The sequence below is a fragment of the Salvelinus alpinus genome, chromosome 20 (assembly GCF_045679555.1).
Source record: "Salvelinus alpinus chromosome 20, SLU_Salpinus.1, whole genome shotgun sequence".
In the NCBI taxonomy this organism is placed as follows: Eukaryota; Metazoa; Chordata; class Actinopteri; order Salmoniformes; family Salmonidae; genus Salvelinus; species Salvelinus alpinus.
The window spans coordinates 21846994-21873859 of NC_092105.1; the positions used below are offsets into that span (position 1 = coordinate 21846994).

Genomic DNA, 26866 nt, shown 5'->3' on the forward strand with positions numbered 1-26866 from the left:
CAAGTTAAATTGACGAAAAAATGATCTGGCGAGTTTAATAAGGGAAAATTATATTTTCTCTTGCGACGTATTCTTAAACTTGCAATAATTATTATTGTGATGGAAAACCGAATTCTGCTTGTTTTAAGCCCTATTCGCGACTAGTATTACCATTCCAAGGGCGGCAGGTAGCCTTTAAACTGGTAACCGAAAGGTTGCTAGATCGAATCCCCGAGCTGACAAGGTAAAAATATGTCTTTCTGCCCCTGAACAAGGCTGAACCCACTGTTCCTAGGCAGTCATTGAAAAGAAGAATTAGTTCTTAACTGATTTGCCTAGGTAAGTAAAGGTAAAATATATATTTTTAAAGAATGTCCGTTATTCCAGAGGACGAGTCGGACGGGTTTAGTTTTTTCCAAAGTGCCCTGTAATTCTTAATTAGTCGGCGCGTTATAATTCCCCCCCCCCCATTCATGGACCGTTATGACGGAATCCTGTCTTTTTCTTCTTCTTTTTTTTACGAGGCGTGAAGATATTTCAAGTCCAGGCGATAACAAGCTAGACCGATAACTCGAGCTTGGTTCCCAAGTTTCTAAACCCTACCAAACCATCTTTGGTATAGTGTCGCCATAATATTTGAATTGAGATAGTGCGATCATAATCATTACCATATTTTAGCGATCCGCAGTAGAAGACGTCCTAAATGCTCCACAGCCTTCAGATGTGAGCCCGTGAGCCAAACAGGGCACTTGCACTTGATATGCGTTTTTAGGCTATGGATGAGAAAGTGAACTTGTCATTTCCTAAATTGTATGCTGCTTTGCAATCTATTAACACCAGGGGTTGCAATAAATAGGGGCAATATTTGTTTAAGATGCATTCACCGATGTTCAATTCATTCGCACAAACGTATTGTAACGACCCTGGGTTTATAAGCGCGGAAATCGACTCTGCCGCACGAGCATGCTTTTACGGCACAGTCGATAGCGCGCCGGACTTCGGGCTAGAAGGTCGAGAGTTCGAGACCTGCTCCCTGCCTGTTTCATTACATTGGTGTCGGAAGTGATCGGACCTCGCATCCACGACAGTGCGTGTGCTTGGCCGGTGAGCGCGTTCCTGTAAGACGTAGAGTCGCAAGCTAGCGCGAGGACGCGCTCTTTGAAAGGAGGGAGTAGTGTAACGACCCTGGGTTTATAAGCGCGGAAATCGACTCTGCCGCACGAGCATGCTTTTACGGCACAGTCGATAGCGCGCCGGACTTCGGGCTAGAAGGTCGAGGGTTCGAGACCTGGGGCCTGTTGCACAAAACTAGGATAAGGGATTAAACCAGGATATCTTGGTGATCCTGGCTCAATTGATCCGTAATCCGGTTGCACTAAAGATGGATAGGGGGCAGGAGGATATGTTATGGTATAAATTACCATGGAGATTTATTCTGTGGAGCTAGCCTGCTCCAGACCAGGCTAAATTCCAGGATCTATTTAATCTCATCCCTAATGTCAGTCAGCAGTCACCACAAATGGAAACCAATAGTTATTTCACTGCTCACTATACATTGTTATCACATATAACTAGACCCACTGTTATTATTTAAACGTTTGTGATCATTAATTTCAATGATTTTGGATAAAAAATGATTTTTAGATGATGTTGCTATCATTAGATAATTTACAGTTTCCCATAGACTATAAGGCTATATATAAAATGATAGAATATTAGGGCCACAGAGGGGAAAAAAACACAAGTCATAATATTGTAACCAGTTGTTTTAAAGGAGGACAGTTGTTAAAATGACAGATGTGGGGCATTTCGTGAAATTGTACTTCAGTATGGTTTCATAAACAAAGACATGCTGATGTGCCAGAATATTAAGTATCACATTGTCATAAGTATCAAAACTGTAAAAACAATATGTAGCTTTTCTGCAGAAAGAACCAGCCTCATAAATTTATGACTTTATCCTTTTTCTTCAGTGTGGCCCTAGTACTCTGTCATATAAACAAATACACATTCCATATGAATATAAAAACACAATGTGTAACATTATGTTCCTTTATTGAATAAGGACAAAACAAAGCAGGTAAACCATCAGCTCCTTTCGAAACTGAAGTCACAGTGACTCTACAAGATGGAAAGCACAGAATCCAAGCATATTATACAAAATGATACATACACATTCAAAGGTCTGTATATAACACACCCTGCATGTCTGCACACTAAAATAAATGCAGGACAAATCCATACACATCAACTGAACAGACAAATGAATGGATGCAGTAGCCTCCCTGCAGCCTTGTATTACACACAGTATACCGCAAAAACATCATAAGAGGCCAAATTCGTCAAAAAACGAACCCAAAAAAAACCAAATTCCTCTGCCACCGCAGGACATATTTAACCAAAATTGAAAGCACACATACTAACTAAAATAATTCAACACATATTGGTCCCTCAGCAGCCGACCACTGTCGTCATCAGGGAAGATTGCCGGATTGTCCCAGTCCATGGCTGGTGGCACTCTGGGGGCCCTCTCCTTCCTCAGGCAGGCCACATTGTGGAGGACAGCACAAGCCACAGTAATATCACATGCCCTAACAGGGCTGACCCTTAATTTGTGAAGGCAGTGAAAGCGTGCCTTCAGGAGGCCAAAGGTCATTTCAACTCTGGCCCTGGTCCTGGCATGGGCATGGTTGTAGGCCTGCTGTGCTTCCTGGGGGTCTGTGAAAGGTGTCAGGAGAAAAGGCTGGCAGCCATACCCCCTGTCTCCCAGCAACACACCAGAGAATTCACCTGTCAACACAAAATCTCATCATTACTACCTCATAAACACAGTGATATTCTTGACACAGCCATGATGGTTATAAATAGGGGTTGTGTGGCTTACCTTGTGATAGGCACTGATAGATTTCAGAGGCCCGAAAGATTCTGGAGTCATGGACTGAGCCAGGCCATTTTGCCACAACATTGCTGATCACACAGTCAGCATTGCAGACCATCTGAAATCATAAGATGAGGAATATTACACCAATCAATGCACATCACTGGCAATGCAGAGTGTTCGTCAATGGACAATATCAAAAAGTTATGTTCACCTGAACATTAATGCTGTGAAAGGATTTCCTATTCACAAAATCGGCCTCATGGGCACCTGAGGGGGCTTTTATCCTTATGTGTGTGCAGTCCACTGCACCAATGACATTGGGGAAACCTGTCACACAAAGTAATGAGTATCCTACTATGTGGTAACAGTTGTCCTGTAATTTGTAGATCCTCTTACCTGCAATCCTATAGAACTCCTCTTTGATGTCACAGAGTCTTCTGTGGCCAGGGAAGGAGATGAAGACATCTGCTAATGCTTTGATAGCCAGACACACACTCCTTATTGTGCGGCAAATTGTGGCCTTGTTCAGCTGTTCTGCATCCCCCACTGAGTACAGGAAGGCTCCACTAGCAAAAAAGCGCAAGGCCACACAAACCATTTGCTCCACACTCAGTGCATGGCTCCGTGCAGTGCGGTGCTTAATCCTGGGACCCAGTAGTCTGCATAGATACCTGATGCCATCTGCAGAAAACCTGTATCTTTCATATAGATGGTCATCAGGGAAGGCCAGTGGGTCCAACCGGTCCCTGAAGACCCTTTCTCGCCTGAAGGCTCTCCTCAGCACAAGTGCTTCTTCATCCACCACATCTCGCACGAATGGGCATGCCATTGTCAGAGCAGAAAGGAACACACAATTTTGGGCCTTCATATAGGCTAGTGGCCACACCTGGTGCTGGGCAAAAGAGGGCGATGCCTTATAACGATGACTTGGTTGTACTGATTGCTGGGGAAATAAAAAAAACCTTAGAAAGATGCCACCGTCCTGTGTGCTCACAATAAGAGCTCATATGTCATGGCTCACTTGACTTTACGAGAATATACCTAATTTTTATTTTGAGCTGTGTCATCTTCTTGGAGCTGGGGGAGGAAAGAAAAATAATGATTAATACATTTGTGTTACAGTTAGCATACAGTGTACATTGAAGGCATATCTCACCTCCCTCTCAAGTTTTTTTATTTCAAGGTCCAGTTTCCTAATTGTCCTCTTTTTTATTTCGGACTCCAGTGCAAGATTTTCCATCTTTTTCTTCTTGTACTGAATGTCTATGTCTGCCAGTTCTATTTGGCGCCGGAGGTGGTTGCCATACAACTTTCTGATAGCTTGTGAGCTCTGTGAACACAATACAATTAGCGCAGCTGGAATTTGGCAGGATGTGGTGTCCTTTTATTAATACGCACTATGTTGCCAGGCTGGTTTTCCCACTGTATAGCATCTGGGTCCTGTAAAAGAAATTCGATTTTTTGATTTTGATGAGGACTCCTCACCATTGTAGAGTAAATAGTACTTTCACAGTCTTAACATGATACCTCATGCCTTCTGGAATCCAGAGAGATGGTCTCCTCCTCATCATCGTCTCCATCATGTGCTGTTGCTGCTGCACTGGGGCCTTCACCCTATCACATTTAATCGGATTCATATTGAAGCTAGTAGACAAGACATGCCAGGCCTACAGTATGCCTTTGATGGAGTACTCACTGGATCAGCATCGTCTGGTGCTTGTGCTGGTGGCTCTAACAGGAACCCAGTGCTGCCAGACACTGCAAGGCAATAGGTAAACCAAAGTCAGACAGTCCAAATTGATTCAATATGAATGTGGTTGTATCCCATGTAGAGATGGAAGGACATACCTTGAATGAAGCGGGTGGCATCTTGGGAGGAACCTATGCTCGTCTCTTTCCCCCCAGGGATCCCCTCTAAGACGGGCCTGCCTTTATTTAGCTCCAAGGCCATGTCCTCTGCTGGGGTAAGGTCAGCCTTTGGTGACCCACCACCCGTGCCTTGTCTGTGGGTATTCTTTTTCACTGCTAAAACAGTACAGACAATGTGTGAGCAGGCACCTTCTGGGTACAATATATGCTTGTGCTTTGTTAAATATTAGTCAGGGACCATACCATTCTGCAGAATGTTCTTGTATTTGATTTTGACCTGCTGCCATGTCCGTTTTGGCCCGTTCATGTTTAATCTACACACACACACACACACACACACACACACACACACACACACACACACACACACACACACACACACACACACACACACACACACACACACACACACACACACACACACACACACACACACACACACACACACACACACATTTAATGGAGTCACACTGCAAAAAATTACTTGGTATTTTTGTCTTGTTTTCAGTAAAAATATCAAAAAATTTATCATAGCTTTATACAGTGTGATGGAGTTACTTTACACAATTTCACTCATATCTGCAGTGCATTTCAATTAAAAATTTAACCGTTTCATAATTACAGTACAACTGCATTTTTGGAGATGTGAATTAAATATTTGAATTGTAATTGTGATGTTTCAGCGGAGCGGTGAGTGTGTAATTGTGCACTACTTACGCATTCATTCTGCAATACTTTGCCACGCTTTTTCTCTTTGCTTTATCACTGTGGCGGTGTTGCCTTTCTTCTTAATTATATCTTTTACCTCCTCGTATGCCTCCATGAGGATTTGTGCTTCCGACGGGGAAAAGTACGCGGCTCTAGTTGCCATGGTAAATCAGTTAATCTGTGATCTGTGGCGGGGTCTATTTGAGTGAGCCGTGAGCGCGCACCTATCCAGGATTGGTTTCACCTGGCTTAATGAATCCGTGTCTGCTCATCCTGGCTTGGTCTTTGTGCAACCAATTAAGCCTGGACGCACATGTTTTGGCTTCATTGAGCTCAGCTGAGTCATTTATCCCGGATGTCTTAATTCTACTTTTGTGCAACAGGCCCCTGCTCCCTGCCTGTTTCATTACAGTATAAACAAATGCATTCACTGTGAAAACTGATACAGGCCCGTCATATATATGCTATGCGCAGCACTTGGTCCAATTTATTGAATCAGTTATTGTTTTGTAGCGCAAACCGAGAGCAACACCTGTCAAACTCATAACACAGGGATGTCAATTCGCACGGGACTAGTATTATCAGAGGATTTAGTTTGCCAAAAAACTGTAGGTTATTCTGGCTGGAATTGTTACTCTCCTGCCATGTCACTGATATATATGGCAGATTCGGATGGGACTAAAATGACAGATGTGGTGTTTTGTGCTAGTGGACATAATTGCATTACCCGACCTCCCCCAGTAAAACTAATCCCGTCCGAATAGGGCTCCTACATCTTTACAAATTAAGTCGATAGTCCTTCTTAATTCGCTCGATGGCGTTACGGAAACCGGTTTTATTGGCTAAATGTAGAAACTCCTATTTTGCTGCAAAAACAAAGAGAAATGGCTCGCTTTCAGGCCTTTTGGGCGGGTTTTGAGACATCGTTTGTTTAGTAGACATTTGATTTTGACCCTGGCAACCCTGCGTAGTAGGTTACTTTACCTGTGTGCAGGTAGCCAACGTCGCATCGGAATAAGAGCCCTCGACTCCTTGTTTGCTTGCGTAGTTAGGATAAATCTATGTGTTCGGATTTAGACTATATGTAAGGATGTCGTCCATAATTTAGTTTATCCTTTGAAACATTCCCGGGGCGTTCCAGATGGAATGATAACTGGAACGTGCACTTTCACTTTTACTTACTAGCATACAGAAGTGTAAAACTCGGACCGAAGGAAATGGCAGTCAGCTTTTTTGGGAAAGTTATCATACCGTTTTTGGCTTATTTTCTCGGTGAGTAGCCTATACTAAGTTTTTCCCGGTTATTGATTTGTAGCAAAGTAATTTGTCCTTGACGTGGTCATTGTGCACTGTATCCCGAGCGGGGAGCCTTATTAGCCCGAGGTCTGTTCAGCGGCTCAGTCTGGTCCAGTCGATAATTAGTCATTCAGTAGTAACTTAACATGTTATAGTGTAACTCTAATCACACTGCTTTGAGTGTACAGAAAATAGTCTTTATTTTTTATATTTTTATTTGAGATTTATTTAACTAGGCAAGTCAGTTAAGAACAAATTATTATTTACAATGACGGCCTACCCCGGCCAAACCCGGACGACGCTGGGCCAAAGAAATAGGCAGGGTTAAGGACTTTGTGGCTAGCTAGTGACGACTCTATTGTGTTGGTAGAAAAAGGAAATACAACTACATGATGATTGATGATGATGCATCATAAAATAAATAACATAAAACCTAGGTTACTGTCAGGGATTGTGTGCAGAGATGTAGCGGAGTCAAGCGCAGGACACAGGTGTTGAGCAAAACAACGGCGTTTACTCAAAATACAAGCAGAAATTCCTCATAGGGAATATAACAAACACACATGCACCAACCACAACCACTAACGAAACAAACAATCACGGACAGAACAGAAATGTATGCCAGAGGGTTAAATAGGGAACATGATAGGGGAATTGAAACCAGGTGTGTGTAATACAGACAAAACAAAACGAAACTGAAAAATGGATCGGTGGTGACTAGAAAGCCGGTGACGTCGACCGCCGAACACCACCCGAACAAGGAGAAGGGCCGACTTCGGCGGAAGTCGTGACAGTTACAAATATGTTGACATCACATGCATGGTAACAAATGAACACTTCCGTCAAAGCTACAGGTTTATTAATACTGTATACTGTACACTCTTAGGGAGTGAACGTTATTTATAATACTTTTTTTATTTAACCTTTATTTAACTAGGCAAGTCAGTTAAGAACAAATTCTTATTTACAATGATTGGGACTCCCAATCACAGCCAGATGTGATACAGCCTGGATTCAAACCAGGGACTGTAGTGACACCTCTTGCACTGAGATGCAGTGCCTTAGACATCTGCTCCACTTGGGAGCCCAAGTATAGACATAGGCCTCTGTTTACTACGAAATAGTTTATCATTTATTTTACTAGGCAGGGGTGCTCAACTCTTACCCTACGAGGTCCAGAGCCTGCTGGTTTTCTCTTCTACCTGATAATTAATTGCACCCACCTGGTGTGCCAGGTTTAAATCAGTCCCTGATTAGAGGGGGACAATGAAAACAAGCACTGGAACTGGCTTCGAGGTCCAGAGTTGAGTTTGACGATTAGTTTTGATCAATGGTGTGTATAAATGCACAGTCATCTTGGCACTCCTCAACAACAACAAAAATGCATTTATTAATGTCTACATTATGACATGTTTAATCCATTACAGATACCTGCAAACATTTACATTATATTATGTGAGCTCAACATAAAAAAAACAATGAAAACATATCTAATCAAATCAAGATTTATTTTATACAGCACATTTCAGACATGAAATGCAACTCAATGTACTTCACAGGACAAAACAAATAAAACCAATGAAAATAAAACTGAAATATTTGCTACACAACAAGCATAAGAGGATAAAAAACTAAAGAATAACAATAAAATCGGAATGAGTAAAAAGCACAACAAGGAAAAGCAAAACTAAAAAGGTGTGTTTTCAGATCTCTTTTAAATATGTCCACAGTTTCGGCCCCCTCAGGTTCTCTGGCAGGCTCTTCCAGAGTCTGGGGGCATAATAACTAAAGGCTGCCTCTCCATGTATCTTTGTCCTAGGCTTTGGGATAGTTAAAAGGGACGTACTGGGTTAATTACTTAAAAGCATATCTGGCATGTATTGTGATGCACAATTGTGGATTAATTTAAAAACCAATAGAAGAATCTTAAAATGTATTCTAAAACTCACAGGCAGCCAGTGCAGAGACCTTAAAACCGGTGTAATGTGTGCTCTACGTCTGGTCTTGGTCATGACCCATGCTGCAGCATTCTGTATGTTCTGCAGTTGACCAATGGCTTTCTTGGATAGACCAGACAGGAGAGCATTACAGTAGTCAAGCCTGCTTGTAGTAAAGTATGGATGAGTCTCTCTGTATCAGCCTGAGAGAGAAATATAGTAATTTACTTTAGAGAGTACTAATATTACTATCCCCACTACAATGGCCTCTCAATGGCCAATACATAGCATCAGCAGTCCAGGGTTTATATACATCTTTGGTTTCGATTGCCAAGTACCTCAACTCCATGGTGATTTCAACCACGGAGTTGAGCGCAGACTTTTGTTTTTTTAAATGAACCTCAGACTCCTTCAAGTCGCTATGCAGTCAGTACTTTACAAAAGTACATTATTAAACCCTTACCGTTTACATATGTTTGTCCTCTGTATTTGCATGCCTTTTTTTCTTTGCTGAAATTTGTACTTTTTAATAAAACGTTAATCAAATACATCCACGGACTGTTTCCTTAGTGCTGTTGCTCTAAGATGGCAACTCAGCTCGAATGTGCATGTGCCAATTGAATCTCAACAAGGAAAAAGTCGGTGGTTGTATTTGATGAACGTTTTATTAAAAAGTATGGATTTCAGCAAACAAAGAAAGGCACGCAACAACAGAGGACAAACATAGGTACACAGTAAGTTACATTTTTTAAGTATCGATTGCATAGTGACTTAAAGGAGTCAGAGGTTCATTTAAAAAACTCTACTTTGCTCGCAACTCCGTGGATGAAATTATCATGGAGTGTAAGTACCCGGCTGGAGTTTCGATAGAGTTGACGATATGTCTCTCCATGCATGGCCAAGTTAATGATATATCAAGATACAAGGTCTACAAACCCTCCCTGGCCAATCATTGATTTGACAGTGTAACAGTATAACTTTAAACCGTCCCCTCGCCCCAACACGGGCGCGAACCAGGGACCCTCTGCACACGTCAACAACAGTTGCCCACGAAGCGTCGTTACCCATCGCTCCACAAAAGCCGCGGCCCTTGCAGAGCAAGGGGAAACCCTACTTAAGTCTCAGAGCAAGTGACGTAACTGATTGAAAGGCTAGTAGCGCGTACCCGCTAACTAGCTAGCCATTTCACATCCGTTACACTCACCCCCCTTTCAACCTCCTCCTTTTCCGCAGCAACCAGTGATCCGGGTCACGGCACCAATGTAATACTGTTACATTGGTGCCGTGACCCGGATCAACAGCATCAATGTAACAGTATAACTTTAAACCGTCCCCTCGCCCCAACACGGGCGCGAACCAGGGACCCTCTGCACACGTCAACAACAGTTGCCCACGAAGCGTCGTTACCCATCGCTCCACAAAAGCCGCGGCCCTTGCAGAGCAAGGGGAAACCCTACTTAAGTCTCAGAGCAAGTGACGTAACTGATTGAAAGGCTAGTAGCGCGTACCCGCTAACTAGCTAGCCATTTCACATCCGTTACAACAGCAGAGGAGAGAAGTATAGTGGGAGATTACCAACAAGGTTGAATAGGTGGGATGTCTGACTGATTGTCCAAGTTCAACTTTTCAATAAAATTGTGAAAAGTTCAACTTTTCCACCGATGCCTTGAGATGGATGAAATCATACCTTGAAGGCAGAACTCAGTGTGTCAGAGTGAGCAATGAGCTGTCGCCCACTCTTAGCTATGATGTGGGCGTGCCCCAAGGGTCAATACTGGGGCCACTCCTGTTCAGTCTGTACATTAATGATCTGCCTTCTGTCTGTACTGGGTCTGAAGTTCAAATGTATGCACATGATACAGTGATATATGTGCATGCAAAGAGCAAACAACAAGCTGCACAAGAACTCACTACTGTAATGGTCCAGGTTACAAAGTGGCTCAGTGACTCGTGTTTGCATCTCACTTAGAGGTCGACCGATTAATCGGAATGGCCGATTAATCGGGCCGATTTCAAGTTTTCATAACAATCGGAAATCGGTATTTTTGGGCGTTTTAAAAAAAAAATTTTTTTACATCTTTATTTAATCTTTATTTAACTAGGCAAGTCAGTTAAGAACACATTCTTATTTTCAATGACGGCCTAGGAACGGGGCAGAACGACAGATGTTTAACCTTGTCAGCTCGGGGGTTCCAATCTTGCAACAGTTAACTAGTCCAATGCTCTAACACCTGATTACATTGCACTCCACGAGGAGCCTGCCTGTTAGCGAATGCAGTAAGCTAAGTTGCTAGCTAGCATTAAACTTATCTTATAAAAAACAATCAATCAATGACTGTCATTGCTCCAATGTGTACTTAACCATAAACATCAATGCCTTTCTTAAAATCAATACACAAGTATATATTTTTAAACCTGCATGTTTAGCTAAAAGAAATCCAGGTTAGCAGGCAATATTAACCAGGTGAAATTGTGTAATTTCTCTTGCGTTCATTGCACGCAGAGTCAGGGTATATGCAACAGTTTGGGCCGCCTGGCTCTTTGCGAACTAATTTGCCAGAACTTTACGTAATTATGACAACATTGAAGGTTGTGCAATGTAACAGGAATATTTAGACTCGTGGATGACACCCGTTAGATAAAATACGGAACGGAATAAACGTTTTGTTTTCGAGGTGATAGTTTCCGGATTAGTCAAAGGTATATGGTTTAGAGAGAAATAGTCGGCGCGTTATAATTCCTGTAATTTGCCGCTGAACTTGAAAGGAGTTCCTTCGTTATTTTACCGTTCATGTCTTCCATAGAGAATGTCTTGATCTACTTCAAATAAGGTCTGTGTTTCGTGCATGCTTAAACCGCCTCGACGTTTTGATACCCGTGTAAATCTCACTAGGATAAGGTAACGTTTGTCAACATATTTTCATAAATCCACTCTACAATTTTTTAAATCTTTGCTTATATTTAGCCAATATTGATCAGAGTTACCTTGTCCTATGGATATCTACACAGTTATAAAATTGGCACGGTGGTGTAAGCCTACACGAAACACAGACCTTATTTTAAGTGAATCTAAAAATATCCTATGGAATCAATGAAGGAACCGCTTTTCAGATTTTGCTAGGTGTCATGGGAATTATGACTCGCACTTTGGTTATCAATTCTTACCATGCCCATTATTAAAATAGGATTTCCTGCATATAGAAATTAAAGTTTTTGTTTTCAACATTCATCACAGGTAACTTAAACTCTATTTTTATTCAAACAGTTGAGAGTATTTGTCTCTTAAGCAGACTCTTCAGTATCATTGTCACTTCAGAGCTGTGTGTGTGCGTGTGTATTTATGTATTATATTAAGTTAAAATAAAAGTGTTCATTGTTCATTCAGTATTGTTGCAATTGTCATTATTACAAAAATGTGTGTGTGTGTATGATATATATATATATATAAAACATTTTTTTCGAATAAATCGGCCGATTAATCGGTATCGGCTTTTTTGTCCTCCAATAATCGGTATCGGTATTGGCGGTGAAAAATCATAATCGGTCGACCTCTAATCTCAATGTGAAAAAAACTGTTTGCATGTTCTTCACAAAGAGGGCAACAGATGCTACTGAGCCAGATGTCTATGTGTCAGGGGAGAAGCTCCAGGTAGTATCTGATTTTAAGTACCTTGGCATCATACCTGATTCCAACCTCTCTTTTAAAAAGCATGTGAAAAAGGTAATTCAGATAACCAAATTCAACCTAGCTAATTTCCGATTTATACGAAATTGTTGGACTACAGAGGTAGCAAAACTGTACTTCAAATCTATGATACTCCCCCACTTAACATACTGCTTGACTAGTTGGGCCCAAGCTTGCTGTACAACATTAAAACCTATTCAGTCTGTCTACAAACAGGCTCTCGAAGTGCTTGATAGGAAGCTCAATAGCCATCATCACTGTTACATCCGCAGAAAGCATGAGCTCCTGAGTTGGGAAAATCTTGTGCAATACACCGTCTTGTATTCAAGATCCTAAATGGCCTGGCTCCCCCACCACTCAGTATTTTTGTTAACACAGAAAACCCAAACATATGGCAGCAGATCCACAAGGTCTGCCATGAGAGGTGACTGTATAGTACCCTTAAGGAAAAGCACCTTTAGTAAATCCGCTTTCTCTGTGAGAGCTTCCCATGTCTGGAAAACACTGCCATCAGACACACAACTGCACCACATATCACACTTTCACAAAATGCATGAAGACATGGCTAAAGGTCAATCAGATTTGTGAACATAATCCCTAGCTGTGTATTGCTGCTTTCCATGTTGTATGTTGTCTGTAGCTTGTGAGGTGTGGAAACACTTTGTTGCTTTTATGAATTTTGTCTTGCTAGTTTTTTGTTCTATGTTGCTCTGTCTGTATGCTACGTCTTGCTTGTCCTATGTTGCTCTGTCTGTATGCTATGTCTTGCTTGTCCTATGTTGCTCTGCGTGTGCTCACTGCTCAATGATTGTCTATATTATAATTGTTTTTAATAACCTGCCCAGGGACTGCGGTTGAAAATTAGCCAGCTGGCTAAAACCGGCACTTTTACTGAAACGTTGATTAATGTGCACTGTCCCTGTAAAAATAAAATAAACTCAAACACTGCTGAAACCTGAACTGTCCTTAGTGGTCTGAGAGAAGACCATTAGCCTACATTACATTACAGCCACAGAAGTTAGGGTGTTTTCAATGTGTTTTCACCTGATCCTCCTGTTTCTGTGCTCAGTGGAGGTGACAGGTGAACAGCAGTATGGTGGCCTGGGAGGAGAGATCACCCTGACCCCCAAGGTCTCAGGACAGCCTGAGGACATCCTGTGGAAACACATTGGGAACAAGGTGGTGGAGTTTGATGGGAGTCAGAATGTGGAGTATGGCAGGTATAAAGGCAGGACCATCCTGGACTGGGACTCTGGAGCGCTAACTATAAAAGGTCTCACTGATGCAGACAGTGGGCCCTATGAGTTGGAGGCTGTCGTCAAGGGCAAGCTGCAGTACTCTCATCATGAGGTGGACGTTATTGGTAAGTGTGTAATGTTGCTGTTTAAATGCCTTCATGTCAGGTTTGTGTGTATACAGTGTGTTTATTTACAGTATCAGTAAGGGTGTTTAAAAAAGTATCATTAAGCCTTGTCAACGGCTGATTAAGTGATGCCAGTATAGTTGAAAAAAATCTAATTGTATACCTTGGTTACTGTATCTAATGAGTCAGGACCCACATATTCTCACCTAGCTCTTGAAATCTCGTTCCAGCGTGATATTGAAACTCCCCCTTATCATCATTACATCTTTATTACAAATGTTCAAAGTTGCTGGACAGGTTTTCACCCACATCAAGACACACCTCTCTTCAGATCAGTTGAGGTGAAAACGGCTTCTCACTTTGCTGTGTGTGTGTGTGTGTGTGTGTGTGTGTGTGTGTGTGTGTGTGTGTGTGTGTGTGTGTGTGTGTGTGTGTGTGTGTGTGTGTGTGTGTGTGTGTGTGTGTGTGTGTGTGTGTGTGTGTGTGTGCACATGTGTGTAGATAATGTGGCACAGCCCAGCGTAACCTGTGTGGTCGACAACACAAACCCAGAGAACATGGACAGAACCCTGCTGTGCTCAGCTGACCTCCAGCCCCTGACCCAGTTCATCTGGAGTAGTCCTGGGGGGTCAGAGAGTCCAGGACCTGAACTGTTCATACCTGGGGTGGAGAACCAGGAATCTGAGAACCAGGATTCTGTCTACACATGTGTGGTGAAAAACCCTGTTAGTGAGAGAACTGCAGAGTTCACCCTGAAGGACTGCCACACTGGTAAGATAACACTTCTAAACTGTAGTTACAGTAATACACCGTACTCTCACTTTCATTCTCTGTCATGTTCACAATTTGGATGTATTATTTAATGCTGCCAACACATTTGCATTACATGTAGATTCTGTACATTTATTGACAGTGAGAACATACAGTTGAAGTCGGAAGTTTACATACACTTAGGTTGGAGTCATTATAACTTGTTTTTCTACCACTCCACAAATGTCTTATTAACAAACTATAGTTTTGGCAAATCGGTTAGGACATCTACTTTGTGCATGACACAAGTAATTTTTCCAACAATTCACTGTATCACAATTCCAGTGGGTCAGAAGTTTATATACACTAAGTTGACTGTGCCTTTAATTTAATTTTGACGCCCGGATGAAATGCGTGCCCAAAGTAAACTGCCTGTTACTCAGGCCCAGAAGCCAGGATGTGCATATAATTGGTAGATTTGGATAGAAAACACTCTAAAGTTTCTAAAACTGTTAAGATTATGTCTGTGAGTATAACAGAACTGATATGGCAGGCGAAACCCTGAGGACAAACCACCCCCCCCCCAAAAAATTCAGCCTACCTCTATTTGGCTATCACTTTAATTATAAGGCCAAGTCCTCCCAGATTGCAGTTCCTGGGGCTTCCACTAGATGTCAACAGTTGTTAGAAAGAGTTTCAGGCTGGTTTTTGGAAAAATGAGCCAGAAATTGTAGTTTTTCTAGGTGGCTCCCATTTTGGTTGTAGTGTTTCCAAGTGCGTGGAAGAGAACGGGTTCTTTGGTATTTTTCTCCGGTAAAGACAATAACGATTCTCCGTCTTAAATTTTATCGTTTATATGCGTATTGGGGTACCTAAAGGTTTGATTATAAACGTTGTTTGACTTGTTTGGAAAAGTTTATTCGTAACGTTTGGGATTCATTTTGTATGCATTTTGATGGAGGGAAACTGGGTGTATTGTTGACTGAAGCGCCAGCTAAACTGAGTTAACCTCTTTGGGCTGCAGGGGCAGTATTGAGTAGCCTGGATAAAAGGTGCCCATTTCAAACGGCCTCGTACTCAATTCTTGCTCGTACAATATGCATATTATTATTACTATTGGATAGAAAACACTCTCTAGTTTCTAAAACCGTTTGAATTATATCTGTGAGTAAAACAGAACTCATTTTGCAGCAAACTTCCTGATAGGAAGTGGAAAATCTGAAATCGATGCTCTGTTCTAGGGCCTGCCTATAAATGTGCTTGATATTTATTAGTATACATGCACTTCATACGCCTTCCACTAGATGTCAACAGGCAGTGAGAGAAGAAATGGAGTGTATAACATGATCTGAGGTTGAATAAAAGCTCTTGGCATGACGTGACCCCAATTTCCTGTTTTCTGGAACACGCGAGAAGGGACCTGGTATTGCCTTCTGTAAAGCTGTCGTTATAGACGACTAATATCTCCGGCTTTGATTTTATTTGATAAATGTGATAATATCATCGTAAAGTATGTTTTTTCAATATAGTTTTATTAGATTATTGAATTTTTTTCGGGACGTTAGGCGTGTTGCTTTGTCTGCGTTTGTTCAGGAAGGAGAGCTTCGCGCCACTTTGCTAGCTTTCCGTGCTAATTGACTGGAGAAGAGGACATTCTAAAACCAAACAACGATTGTTCCCGACAAAGGACCCCTTGTACAACATTCTGATGGAAGATCATCAAAAGTAGGACCCATTTTATGATGCTATTTCATATATCTGTCGAACATGTGAACTAGTAGTTTGCGCCCAGATTTTGGGCACGCTCTCGCCATAACGTAAACTGCATGCCGTAATGAAGTTATTTTTAGAATCTAACACGACGATTGCATTAAGAACTAGTGTATCTATCATTTCCTATACAACATGTATTTTTTAGTAATGTTTATGAATAGTTATTTGGTCAGAATATGTGAGTGTCAGAAAAATATCCGGACGTTGTGGGAAAAAGATGCTACGTTAGCACAATGTATAACCACTGATTTCAGCTCTAAATATGCACATTTTCGAACAAAACATAAGTGTATGTATAACCCGATGTTATAGGACTGTCATCTGATGAAGCTTATCAAGGTTAGTCAAAAATTATATATCTTTTGCTGGTTTGTTACGATCGCTAACTTTTGCTGCTGGTAAATGGCTTGTGTTTCTGGCTATTGTGGTAAGCTAATATAATGCTATATTGTGTTTTCGCTGTAAAACACTTAAGAAATCGGAAATATTGGCTGGAATCACAAGATGCTTGTCTTTCATTTGCTGTACACCATGTATTTTTCAGAAATGTTTTATGATGAGTATTTAGGTATTTCACGTTGGTGTCTGTAATTACTCTGGCTGCTTCGGTGCTATTTGTGACGGTAGCTGTGATGGTAGCTGCAATGTAAAACTGATTTATACCTCAAATATGCACATTTTTCGAACAAAACATAGATTTATTGTATAACATGTTATAAGACTGTCATCTGATGAAGTTGTTTCTTGGTTAGTTTGGTTGGTTCTTGGTTAGTTAGGTTGGTTTTGTGCATGCTACCTGTGCTGTGAAAAATGTCTGTCCTTTTTTGTATTTGGTGGTGAGCTAACATAAATATACGTGGTGTTTTCGCTGTAAAACATTTTAAAAATCGAACATGTTGGCTGGATTCACAAGATGTTTATCTTTCATTTGCTGTATTGGACTTGTTAATGTGTGAAAGTTAAATATTTCAAAAAAATATATTTTGAATTTCGCGCCCTGCACTTGAGCTGGCTGTTGTCATAAGTGTACCGACATCGGGCTTGCAGCCCAAAGAAGTTAAGGATATAAAGAAGGACATTATCGAACAAAATAACCATTTGTGAAGTAACTGGGACCTTTTGGAGTGCCAACAGAAGAAGATCATCAAAGGTAAGGCATTTTTTATATTGTTATTTCTGACTTTCGTGTTGCACCTGCCTGGTTGAAATGGTTGTTTGTATGCTGGGCACTGTACTCATATAATCCCATGGTTTGCTTTCGCCGTAAAGCCTTTTTGAAATCTGACACCGCAGCTGGATTAACAAGAAGTTAAGCTTTATTTGATGTATTACACTTGTGATTTTATGAAAGTTAAATATTTCTAATACTGTAGTTTGAATTTTGCGCTCTGCAATTTCTACCGTCCCACCTGCCCATAAGAAGTTAAACAGCTTGGAAAATTGCAGAAAAATGTCATGGCTTTAGAAGCTTCTGATATGGTAATTGACATAATTTGAGTCAATTGGAGGTGTACCTGTGGATGTATTTCAAGGCCTACCTTCAAACGCAGTGCCTCTTTGCTTGACATCATGGGAAAATCAAAAGAAATCAGCCAAGAAAAAAAATTGTATACCTCTACAAGTCTGGTTCATCCTTGGGAGCAATTTCCAAACGCCTGAAGGTACCACATTCATCTGTACAAACAATAGTACGCAGGTATAAACACCATGGGACCACGCAGCCGTCATACCGCCCAGGAAGGAGATGCGTTCTGTCTCCTAGAGATGAACGTACTTTGGTGCAAAAAGTGCAAATCAATCCCAGAACAACAGCAAAGGACCATGTGAAGATGCTGGAGGAAACAGGTACAAAAGTATCTATATCCACAGTAAAACAAGTCCTATATTGAAATAACCTGAAAGGCCGCTCAGCAAGGAAGAAGCCACTGCTCCAAAACCGCCATAAAAAAAGCCAGACTACGGTTTGCAACTGAACATGGGGACAAAGATCGTACTTTTTGGAGAAATGTCCTTTGGTCTGATGAAACAAAAATAGAACTGTTTGGCCATAATTGCCATCATTATGTTGGGAGAAAAAAAGGGGAGGCTTGCAAGCCGAAGAACACCATCCCAACCGTGAAACACGGGAGTGGCAGCATCATGTTGTGGGGGTACTTTGCTGCAGGAGGGACTGGTGCACTTCACAAAATAGATGTCATCATGATTCAGGAAAATTATGTGGATATATTGAAGCAACATCTCAAGACATCAGTCAGGAAGTTAAAGCTTGGTCGCAAATGGGTCTTCCAGAAGGACAATGACCCCAAGCATACTTCCAAAGTTGTGACAAAATGGCTTAAGGACAACAAAGTCAAGGTATTGGAGTGCCATCACAAAGCCCTGACCTCAATCCTATAGAAAATGTGTTTGCAGAACTGAAAAAACGTGTGCAAGCAAGGAGGCCTACAAACCTGATTCAGTTACACCAGCTCTGTCAGGAGGAATGGGCCAAAATTCACCCAACTTATTGTCGGAAGCTTGTGGAAGGCTACCCGAAATGTTTGACCCAAGTTAAAAAATGTAAAGGCAATGCTAACAAATACTAAGAGTGTATGTAAAATTCTGACCCACTGGGAATGTGATGAAAGAAATGAAAAGCTGAAATAAATCATTCTCTCTACTATTATTCTGACATTTCACATTCTTAAAATACAGTGGTGATCCTAACTGACCTAAGACAGGGAATGTTTACTAGGATTAAATGTTAGGAATTGTGAAAACTGAGTTTAAATGTATTTGGCTAAGGTGAATGTAAACTTCTGACTTCAACTTTAGTTCAGAAAGACATAGAATGAGATTGTTGTGAATACAATGTTATAGTGAGCATGCTAAACATATTTTTTGCAGATCCAGGATATTCATACGTTACAATCACTTACATTACTATATAGTTCATAGTGTTATGACTGCTTAATTCAGGTCTTATTAAGTGTGGAAATGCTGCTGATCCAAGTTGTTTTAATGGTGTTTCTGTGCAGAGGGAGGCTCATCCAGGGTCCTGGCTGTGGTTCTGTCCATCCTCCTTCTCCTTGTCTTAGTGGTCGTTCTGGCATTTCTCCTGTGGTGCTGGAGGAAAGGCAAGAAACGTAAGACCATCCTATGTCCTATGACAAAATCATATTTCCAGGAAATATATGGGACATACTTCAGTATTATGGGAGGAAAAGCCCCTCATTCTAATGATCTGTCTAGACCAGTGTCAATCCATTTCCTCCCTACTACTCCGACTTTCAACCAGCGGTTTTCAGTTGCGGCTGAACAGTTTGTTTGTGTGTTTAACTCTGCTGTCACGGCCGTTGAATGAAGTAGACCAAAGCGCAGCGTGGTCAGTGCACATATTCCTTTTTATTAGGATGACGCCGACAAAAACAATAAACAATACAAAACAACCGTGAAGCTTAAGGGCTATATGCCACAAACAAAGTTACCTACCCACAAAGAAAGGAGGGAAAAGGGCTACCTAAGTATGGTTCCCAATCAGAGACAACGATAGACAGCTGTCCCTGATTGAGAACCATACCCTGCCAAAACATAGAAATACAAAATCATAGAAAACAAAAACATAGAATGCCCACCCCACATCACACCCTGACCTAACCAAATAGAGAAATAAAACGGCTCTCTAAGGTCAGGGCGTGACATCTGCGTGTAAACACGCTGGATGATTCAGAATCAATTGAAGAGCTTGAACGATTCATTGACGAGAGATACTTACGAACTCAAAGAAACATGTCGCTGGTTTCGGAGGATTCAAGCATTGTTAAGGACAACCAACCCAATCAACAAAACAAACCAAAACCAGGTTGGCCAATAGGTATCAACGATGGAACCAAACCATCCCCTAGTAAGAGGGCGAGTGGGGAGAGGTTTACTGATATGGATGTTGACTTGTTAAAATCCATCAATGAAAGGCTTGCCAAACTTGATATCTTGGATATATTACGAGACGACATCAATGCATTATGTGCTAGTCTAGAATTCAGCCAACGTCAGATTGATGATCTAAGGAAAGAGAACACGGCGCTGAAAGGTACTGTAGACTCTATTCATAGCAAGGTGGAGGTGGTGCAAAGGGAGAACAAACAACTTAAATGAACCTTGCTTGATGTACAGTGTCGATCAATGCTAACAAGCTAATCTTTTCAGGGATACCAGAGAATGACAACAGCAGAAGCTGTGAGGACACTGTCCGAGACTTTATGTCAACTCAACTGAAACTGCCCACTGATGTTGTGCGTAATGTCACTTTCTCCAGACTACAGAATGGGTCAGGCCTCTGGGAATAGGCCACGGGCTATTATTGATGTTTTGACAATTTTAAGCAAAAGGAAATGACGAAGAACAGCGGCAGAGAACTCAGAAACACTGATTTGGGAGTAAATGATCACTTCCCCACAGAGATCAATGAAAGGAGATAAAACGGTATCCTATTCATTAATGATAAGCATTGCCTGAATCAAAAAGTTTCCATGGTTATGGATAAACTTTACATCAACGGGCAGTTGTATCGGAACTCTAGAGTAACTCCCTGGCTGTTTTAATTCAATGTTCAAATGTGAGTTTGTGTGTTGTAGTGTATCATGACAACTTCAACTATAACTAATACATGCTCTATTGATCTCCACTTGACAAGGAAAGGGCTGCATATAGCTCAGGTTAATGTATGTAGCCTTCCCAACAAAATACATGAGGTTTTTAACTTGGTCAACATAAATAATATTCATATCTTGGCCTTGACCGAAACGCATTGAGATGCATCTGTAAATGATGAGAAAATTAACATTCAAGGATATAGTCTACTTAGGAGGAACATGAATAGGAATGGTGGGGGTGTAGCTCTGTACATTCAGAATCATATACCTTTTAAGAGGAGGGATGACCTTAATGTATGTCAAATAGAGGCACTATGGGCTCAAGTACATCTGCTTCACCAGGCAGCCATATTGGTAGGATGTGTGTATAGACCTCCTAGCTCTAAGGTGTCCTATCTGGATAACTTATGCACTGGGTTTGACCAGGCCACAGATAGTAACAGATATGTATTTATCTTGGGTGATTTTAATATAAATTGGAAGGATCACAATAATTCGAATAGAACAAAATTGATGAGATATGCAGAGAACTGTTGTTTGAAACAAATGGTTAATAAAACTACTAGATCTTCAATTAAGTTGGGTCATCGTTCAGACACACATTGATCTGATTTTCTGTAATATACCATTGCAATGCTTAAAAGCCAGATCAATGCCAGTGGGTTGGACAGACCATAATATTGTGACCATAACCATGAACACCAAGGTTCCAAAGAAACCCCCTAGGATTGTGGTCAAGAGAAATTTTAAAACATTTACTCATGAGCTATTTCTATTTCAAAAGTCTTAGCAGCCAAGTCAAAATTAGAAATTGATTAACAGAATTATAGAACATTACGTAATTATGCAGTTAAATTGAATCGAAAGAAAAAGAAGTTATTTTACAACAATGCTTTATTGATTGTAAAAAAAAATCTAAAAAGGTATGGAACACAGTTAAGGGCTTACTTGGTACCTCATCATGACCATCTAGTGTGGAGGTTGACGGGAGAATAATAACAAAACCAGTTGATATTGCCAATCATTTTGCAGATTTTTTTCAAAGAAAATTAAATTACTGAGCAACAATGTAAACATACATTCTTCCAAACAAGCTATTGTCCAATGGATTGATGAACATATTATGAGCAACAAGATCTGCTCTTTTAATCTGCAATCTGTGTCAGTAATGGAGGTGTTAAACCTATTGAAGTCATTATCGGATGGTAAATCTACAGGTTATGGTCTTATGGACAATTTTTTGCTTCGCTGTGCTGCTCCCCAGATTGCAGTTCCACTGAGATACATATTTAATTGGTCATTGGAAAAGGGGATGTTTGCAAATGTATGGAAGCATGTGAAACTGTGTCCTATTCCGAAAGACTGGAAAGAACCCATTACTCCTGCCAATAGTCGACCAATTAGTCTACTCCCTACACGCAGTAAGATATTGGAGGGTATTGTGAGTAGACAAATATGGGAGTACATGGAAAATAATTATCTGATTACAGCCAATCAGCATGCTTATCGCAAAAGCCATTCCAATACCACTGCATTGGTTGACATGACTGACCAGTGGCTCAATGCTATGGATAATGGCAAGTTTGTGGGTGTACTATTTTTAGATTTCAGTGCAGCATTTGATTTAGTGGATCATGAAATAATTTTGACAAAATTAATGCATTATGGTTTTAAGGAGGTAGCATTGAATTGGGTACAGTCATATCTAACTGACAGGAAACAGTCCACCTATATCAATGGTTCGTTTTCTTCCCCTCATGTGTTAAACTGTGGAACACCGCAGGGCAGCTGCCTTGGGCCACTTCCGGCGCCGACAGAGAGAGCCGCCTCGCTTCGCGTTCCTAGGAAACTATGCAGTATTTTATTTTTTTATGTGTTATTTCTTACATTGGTACCCCAGGTAATCTGAGGTTTCACTACATACAGTCGGGAGGAACTACTGAATATAAGAGCAACGTCAACTCACCATCATTACAACCAGGAATATGACTCTCCCGAAGCGGATCCTGTGTTTTGTCTTCCACCCAGTACAATGGATCTGATCCCAGCCGGCGACCCTAAATAACGACGCCGTAAAAGGGGCAAACGAAGCGGTCTTCTGGTCAGGCTTCGGAGACGGGCACATCACGCTCCACTCCCTAGCATACTACTCGCCAATGTCCAGTCTCTTGACAACAAGGTTGATGAAATCCGAGCAAGGGTAACATTCCAGAGAGACATCAGAGACTGTAACGTTCTTTGCTTCACGGAAACATGGCTCACTCGAGAGACGCTAACAGAGTCGGTGCAGCCAGCTGCTTTCTTCACGCATCGCGCAGACAGAAACAAACATCTTTCTGGTAAGAAGAGGGGCGGGGGTGTATGCCTTATGATTAACGAGACGTGGTGTGATCATAACAACATACAGCAACTCAAGTCATTCTGTTCACCTGATTTAGAATTCCTCATAATCAAATGTCGCCCGCATTATCTACCAAGGGAATTCTCTTCGATTATAATCACAGCCGTATATATTCCCCCCCAGAGCAGACACATCGATGGCCCTGAACAAACTTTATCTGACTTTATGTAAACTGGAAACCACACACCCTGAGGCTGCATTCATCGTAGCTGGGGATTTTAACAAGGCTAATCTGAAAACAAAACTCCCTAAATTCTATCAGCATATCGATTGTGCTACCAGGGCTGGTAAAACCTTGGATCATTGTTATACTAACTTCCGCGACGCATATAAGGCCCTCCCCCGCCCTCCTTTCGGAAAAGCTGACCACGACTCCATTTTGTTGCTTCCAGCCTACAAACAGAGACTAAAACAGCAAGCTCCCGCGCTCAGGTCTGTTCAACGCTGGTCCGACCAATCTGATTCCACGCTTCAAGACTGCTTCGATCACGTGGATTGGGATATGTTCCGCATTGCTTCCAACAACAACATTGACGAATACGCTGATTCGGTGAGCGAGTTCATTAGAAAGTGCATTGACGATGTCGTACCCACAGCAACGATTAAAACATTCCCAAACCAGAAACCGTGGATTGATGGCAGCATTCGCGTGAAACTGAAAGCGCGAACCACTGCTTTTAACCAGGGCAAGGTGACCGGAAACATGACCGAATACAAACAGTGTAGCTATTCCCTCCGCAAGGCAATCAAACAAGCTAAGTGCCAGTATAGAGACAAAGTAGAGTCGCAATTCAACAGCTCAGACACAAGAGGTATGTGGCAGGGTCTACAGTCAATCACGGATTACAAAAAGAAAACCAGCCCCGTCGCGGACCAGGATGTCTTGCTCCCAGACAGACTAAATAACTTTTTTGCTCGCTTTGAGGACAATACAGTGCCACTGACAAGGCCCGCTACCAAAACCTACGGGCTCTCCTTCACTGCAGCCGAGGTGAGTAAAACATTTAAACGTGTTAACCCTCGCAAGGCTTCAGGCCCAGACGGCATTCCCAGCCGCGTCCTCAGAGCATGCGCAGACCAGCTGGCTGGTGTGTTTAAGGACATATTCAATCAATCCTTATCCCAGTCTGCTGTTCCCACATGCTTCAAGAGGGCCACCATTGTTCCTGTTCCCAAGAAAGCTAAGGTAAATGAGCTAAACGACTACCGCCCCGTAGCACTCACTTCCGTCATCATGAAGTGCTTTGAGAGACTAGTCAAGGACCATATCACCTCCACCCTACCTGACACCCTAGACCCACTCCAATTTGCTTACCGACCCAATAGGTCCACAGACGACGCAATCGCAACCACACTGCACACTGCCCTAACCCATCTGGACAAGAGGAATACCTATGTGAGAATGCTGTTCATCGACTACAGCTCAGCATTTAACACCATAGTACCCTCCAAACTCGTCATCAAGCTCGAGACCCTGGGTCTCGACCCCGCCCTGTGCAACTCGGTCCTGGACTTCCTGACGGGCCGCCCCCAGGTGGTGAGGGTAGGTAACAACATCTCCACCCCGCTGATCCTTAACACTGGGGCCCCACAAGGGTGCGTTCTGAGCCCTCTTCTGTACTCCCTGTTCACCCACGACTGCGTGGCCATGCACGCCTCCAACTCAATCATCAAGTTTGCGGACGACACTACAGTGGTAGGCTTGATTACCAACAACGACGAGACGGCCTACAGGGAGGAGGTGAGGGCCCTCGGGGTGTGGTGTCAGGAAAATAACCTCACACTTAACGTCAACAAAACAAAGGAGATGATTGTGGACTTCAGGAAACAGCAGAGGGAGCACCCCCCTATCCACATCGACGGGACAGTAGTGGAGAAGGTGGAAGGTGGAAACTTTTAAGTTCCTCGGTGTACACATCACGGACAAACTGAATTGGTCCACCCACACAGACAGCGTTGCGCAGTGGTCTAGGGCACTGCATCGCAGTGCTAGCTGCGCCACCAGAGTCTCTGGGTTCACGCCCAGGCTCTGTCGCAGCCGGCCGCAACCGGGAGGTCCGTGGGGCGACGCACAATTGGCATAGCGTCGTCCGGGTTAGGGAGGGTTTGGCCGGTAGGGATATCCTTGTCTCAGTATGTAAAAATGTAATAAAATGTATGCACTCTACTGTAAGTCGCTCTGGATAAGAGCGTCTGCTAAATGACTAAAATGTAAATGGAAAAAATTTAATGTAAAATGTGAAGAAGGCGCAGCAGCACCTCTTCAACCTCAGGAGGCTGAAGAAATTCGGCTTGTCACCAAAAGCACTCACAAACTTCTACAGATGCACAATCGAGAGCATCCTGTCGGGCTGTATCACCGCCTGGTACGGCAACTGCTCCGCCCACAACCGTAAGGCTCTCCAGAGGGTAGTGAGGTCTGCACAACGCATCACCGGGAGCAAACTACCTGCCCTCCAGGACACCTACACCACCCGATGTCACAGGAAGGCCATAAAGATCATCAAGGACAACAACCACCCGAGCCACTGCCTGTTCACCCCGCTATCATCCAGCAGGCGAGGTCAGTACAGGTGCATCAAAGCAGGGACCGAGAGACTGAAAAACAGCTTCTATCTCAAGGCCATCAGACTGTTAAACAGCCACCACTAACATTTAGTGGCTGCTGCCAACATACAACTCCAGCCACTTTAATAATGGGAATTGATGGAAATTATGTAAAAATGTATCACTAGCCACTTTAAACAATGCCACTTAATATAATGTTTACATACCCTACATTACTCATCTCATATGTATATGTATATACTGTACTCTATATCATCTACTGCATCTTGCCATCTTTATGTAATACATGTATCACTAGCCACTTTAAACTATGCCACTTTATGTTTATATACCCTACATTACTCATCTCATATGTATAGACTGTACTCTATACCTTCTACTGCATCTTGCCTATGCCGTTCTGTACCATCACTCATTCATATATCTTTATGTACAGTGGGGAGAACAAGTATTTGATACACTGCTGATTTTGCATATTTTCCTACTTACAAAGCATGTAGAGGTCTGTAATTTTTATCATAGGTACACTTCAACTGTGAGAGACGGAATCTAAAACAAAAATCCAGAAAATCACATTGTATGATTTTTAAGTAATTAATTAGCATTTTATTGCATGACATAAGTATTTGATACATCCTTTGTTTGCAATTACAGAGATCATACGTTTCCTGTAGTTCTTGACCAGGTTTGCACACACTGCAGCAGGGATTTTGGCCCACTCCTCCATACAGACCTTCTCCAGATCCTTCAGGTTTCGGGGCTGTCGCTGGGCAATACGGACTTTCAGCTCCCTCCAAAGATTTTCTATTGGGTTCAGGTCTGGAGACTGGCTAGGCCACTCCAGGACCTTGAGATACTTCTTACGGAGCCACTCCTTAGTTGCCCTGGCTGTGTGTTTCGGGTCGTTGTCATGCTGGAAGACCCAGCCACGACCCATCATCAATGCTCTTACTGAGGGAAGGAGGTTGTTGGCTAAGATCTCGCAATACATGGCCCCATCCATCCTCCCCTCAATACGGTGCAGT

At 42.1% G+C, this 26866-nt stretch overlaps 2 protein-coding genes across 5 annotated transcripts in view; one reads left to right on the forward strand and one right to left on the reverse strand.

Moving 5' to 3' along the window:
- Positions 1-2017: 2017 nt before the first annotated feature.
- Positions 2018-4617, reverse strand: LOC139546483 (putative nuclease HARBI1). Of its 4 annotated transcripts, none has more exons than XM_071354906.1 (5): positions 4557-4617; positions 3257-4474; positions 3072-3187; positions 2864-2975; positions 2018-2769 (listed from the first exon to the last, which is right to left on the reverse strand). In XM_071354906.1, the coding sequence occupies exons 2-5, from the start codon at positions 3726-3728 to the stop codon at positions 2399-2401; spliced, it is 1071 nt and encodes a 356-aa protein (XP_071211007.1). In that variant the 5' UTR covers positions 3729-4474; positions 4557-4617; the 3' UTR covers positions 2018-2398. The 4 variants fall into 4 exon arrangements, with proteins under 4 accessions (XP_071211007.1, XP_071211009.1, XP_071211008.1 ...); XM_071354908.1 differs by lacking the exon at positions 4557-4617 and having other exon boundaries at positions 3257-4300; positions 4388-4543; XM_071354907.1 differs by lacking the exon at positions 4557-4617 and having other exon boundaries at positions 3257-4190; positions 4259-4543.
- Positions 4618-6193: 1576 nt separating this feature from the next.
- Positions 6194-26866, forward strand: part of LOC139546482 (protein starmaker-like) — a 51543-nt gene continuing 30870 nt past the window's right edge. Inside the window, exons 1-3 of the mRNA XM_071354901.1 lie at positions 6194-6709; positions 13425-13718; positions 14220-14489. Coding sequence (XP_071211002.1) covers positions 6655-6709; positions 13425-13718; positions 14220-14489 — 619 coding nt within the window. The 5' untranslated portion in view covers positions 6194-6654. The remainder of the gene's footprint in view (positions 6710-13424; positions 13719-14219; positions 14490-26866) is intronic.

What these genes read in the sequence shown, in the direction of transcription:
- LOC139546483 (XM_071354906.1), bottom strand. Translation starts at nt 3,728, where the DNA reads ATGAAGGCCCAAAATTGTGTGTTCCTTTCTGCTCTGACAATGGCATGC. An exon ending in GGAGTTCTATAGGATTGCAG is followed by an intron (nt 3,188 to 3,256) that starts GTAAGAGGATCT and finishes TTTGTGTGACAG; the next exon opens with GTTTCCCCAATGTCATTGGT. An exon ending in CTATCAGTGCCTATCACAAG is followed by an intron (nt 2,770 to 2,863) that starts GTAAGCCACACA and finishes TTGTGTTGACAG; the next exon opens with GTGAATTCTCTGGTGTGTTG.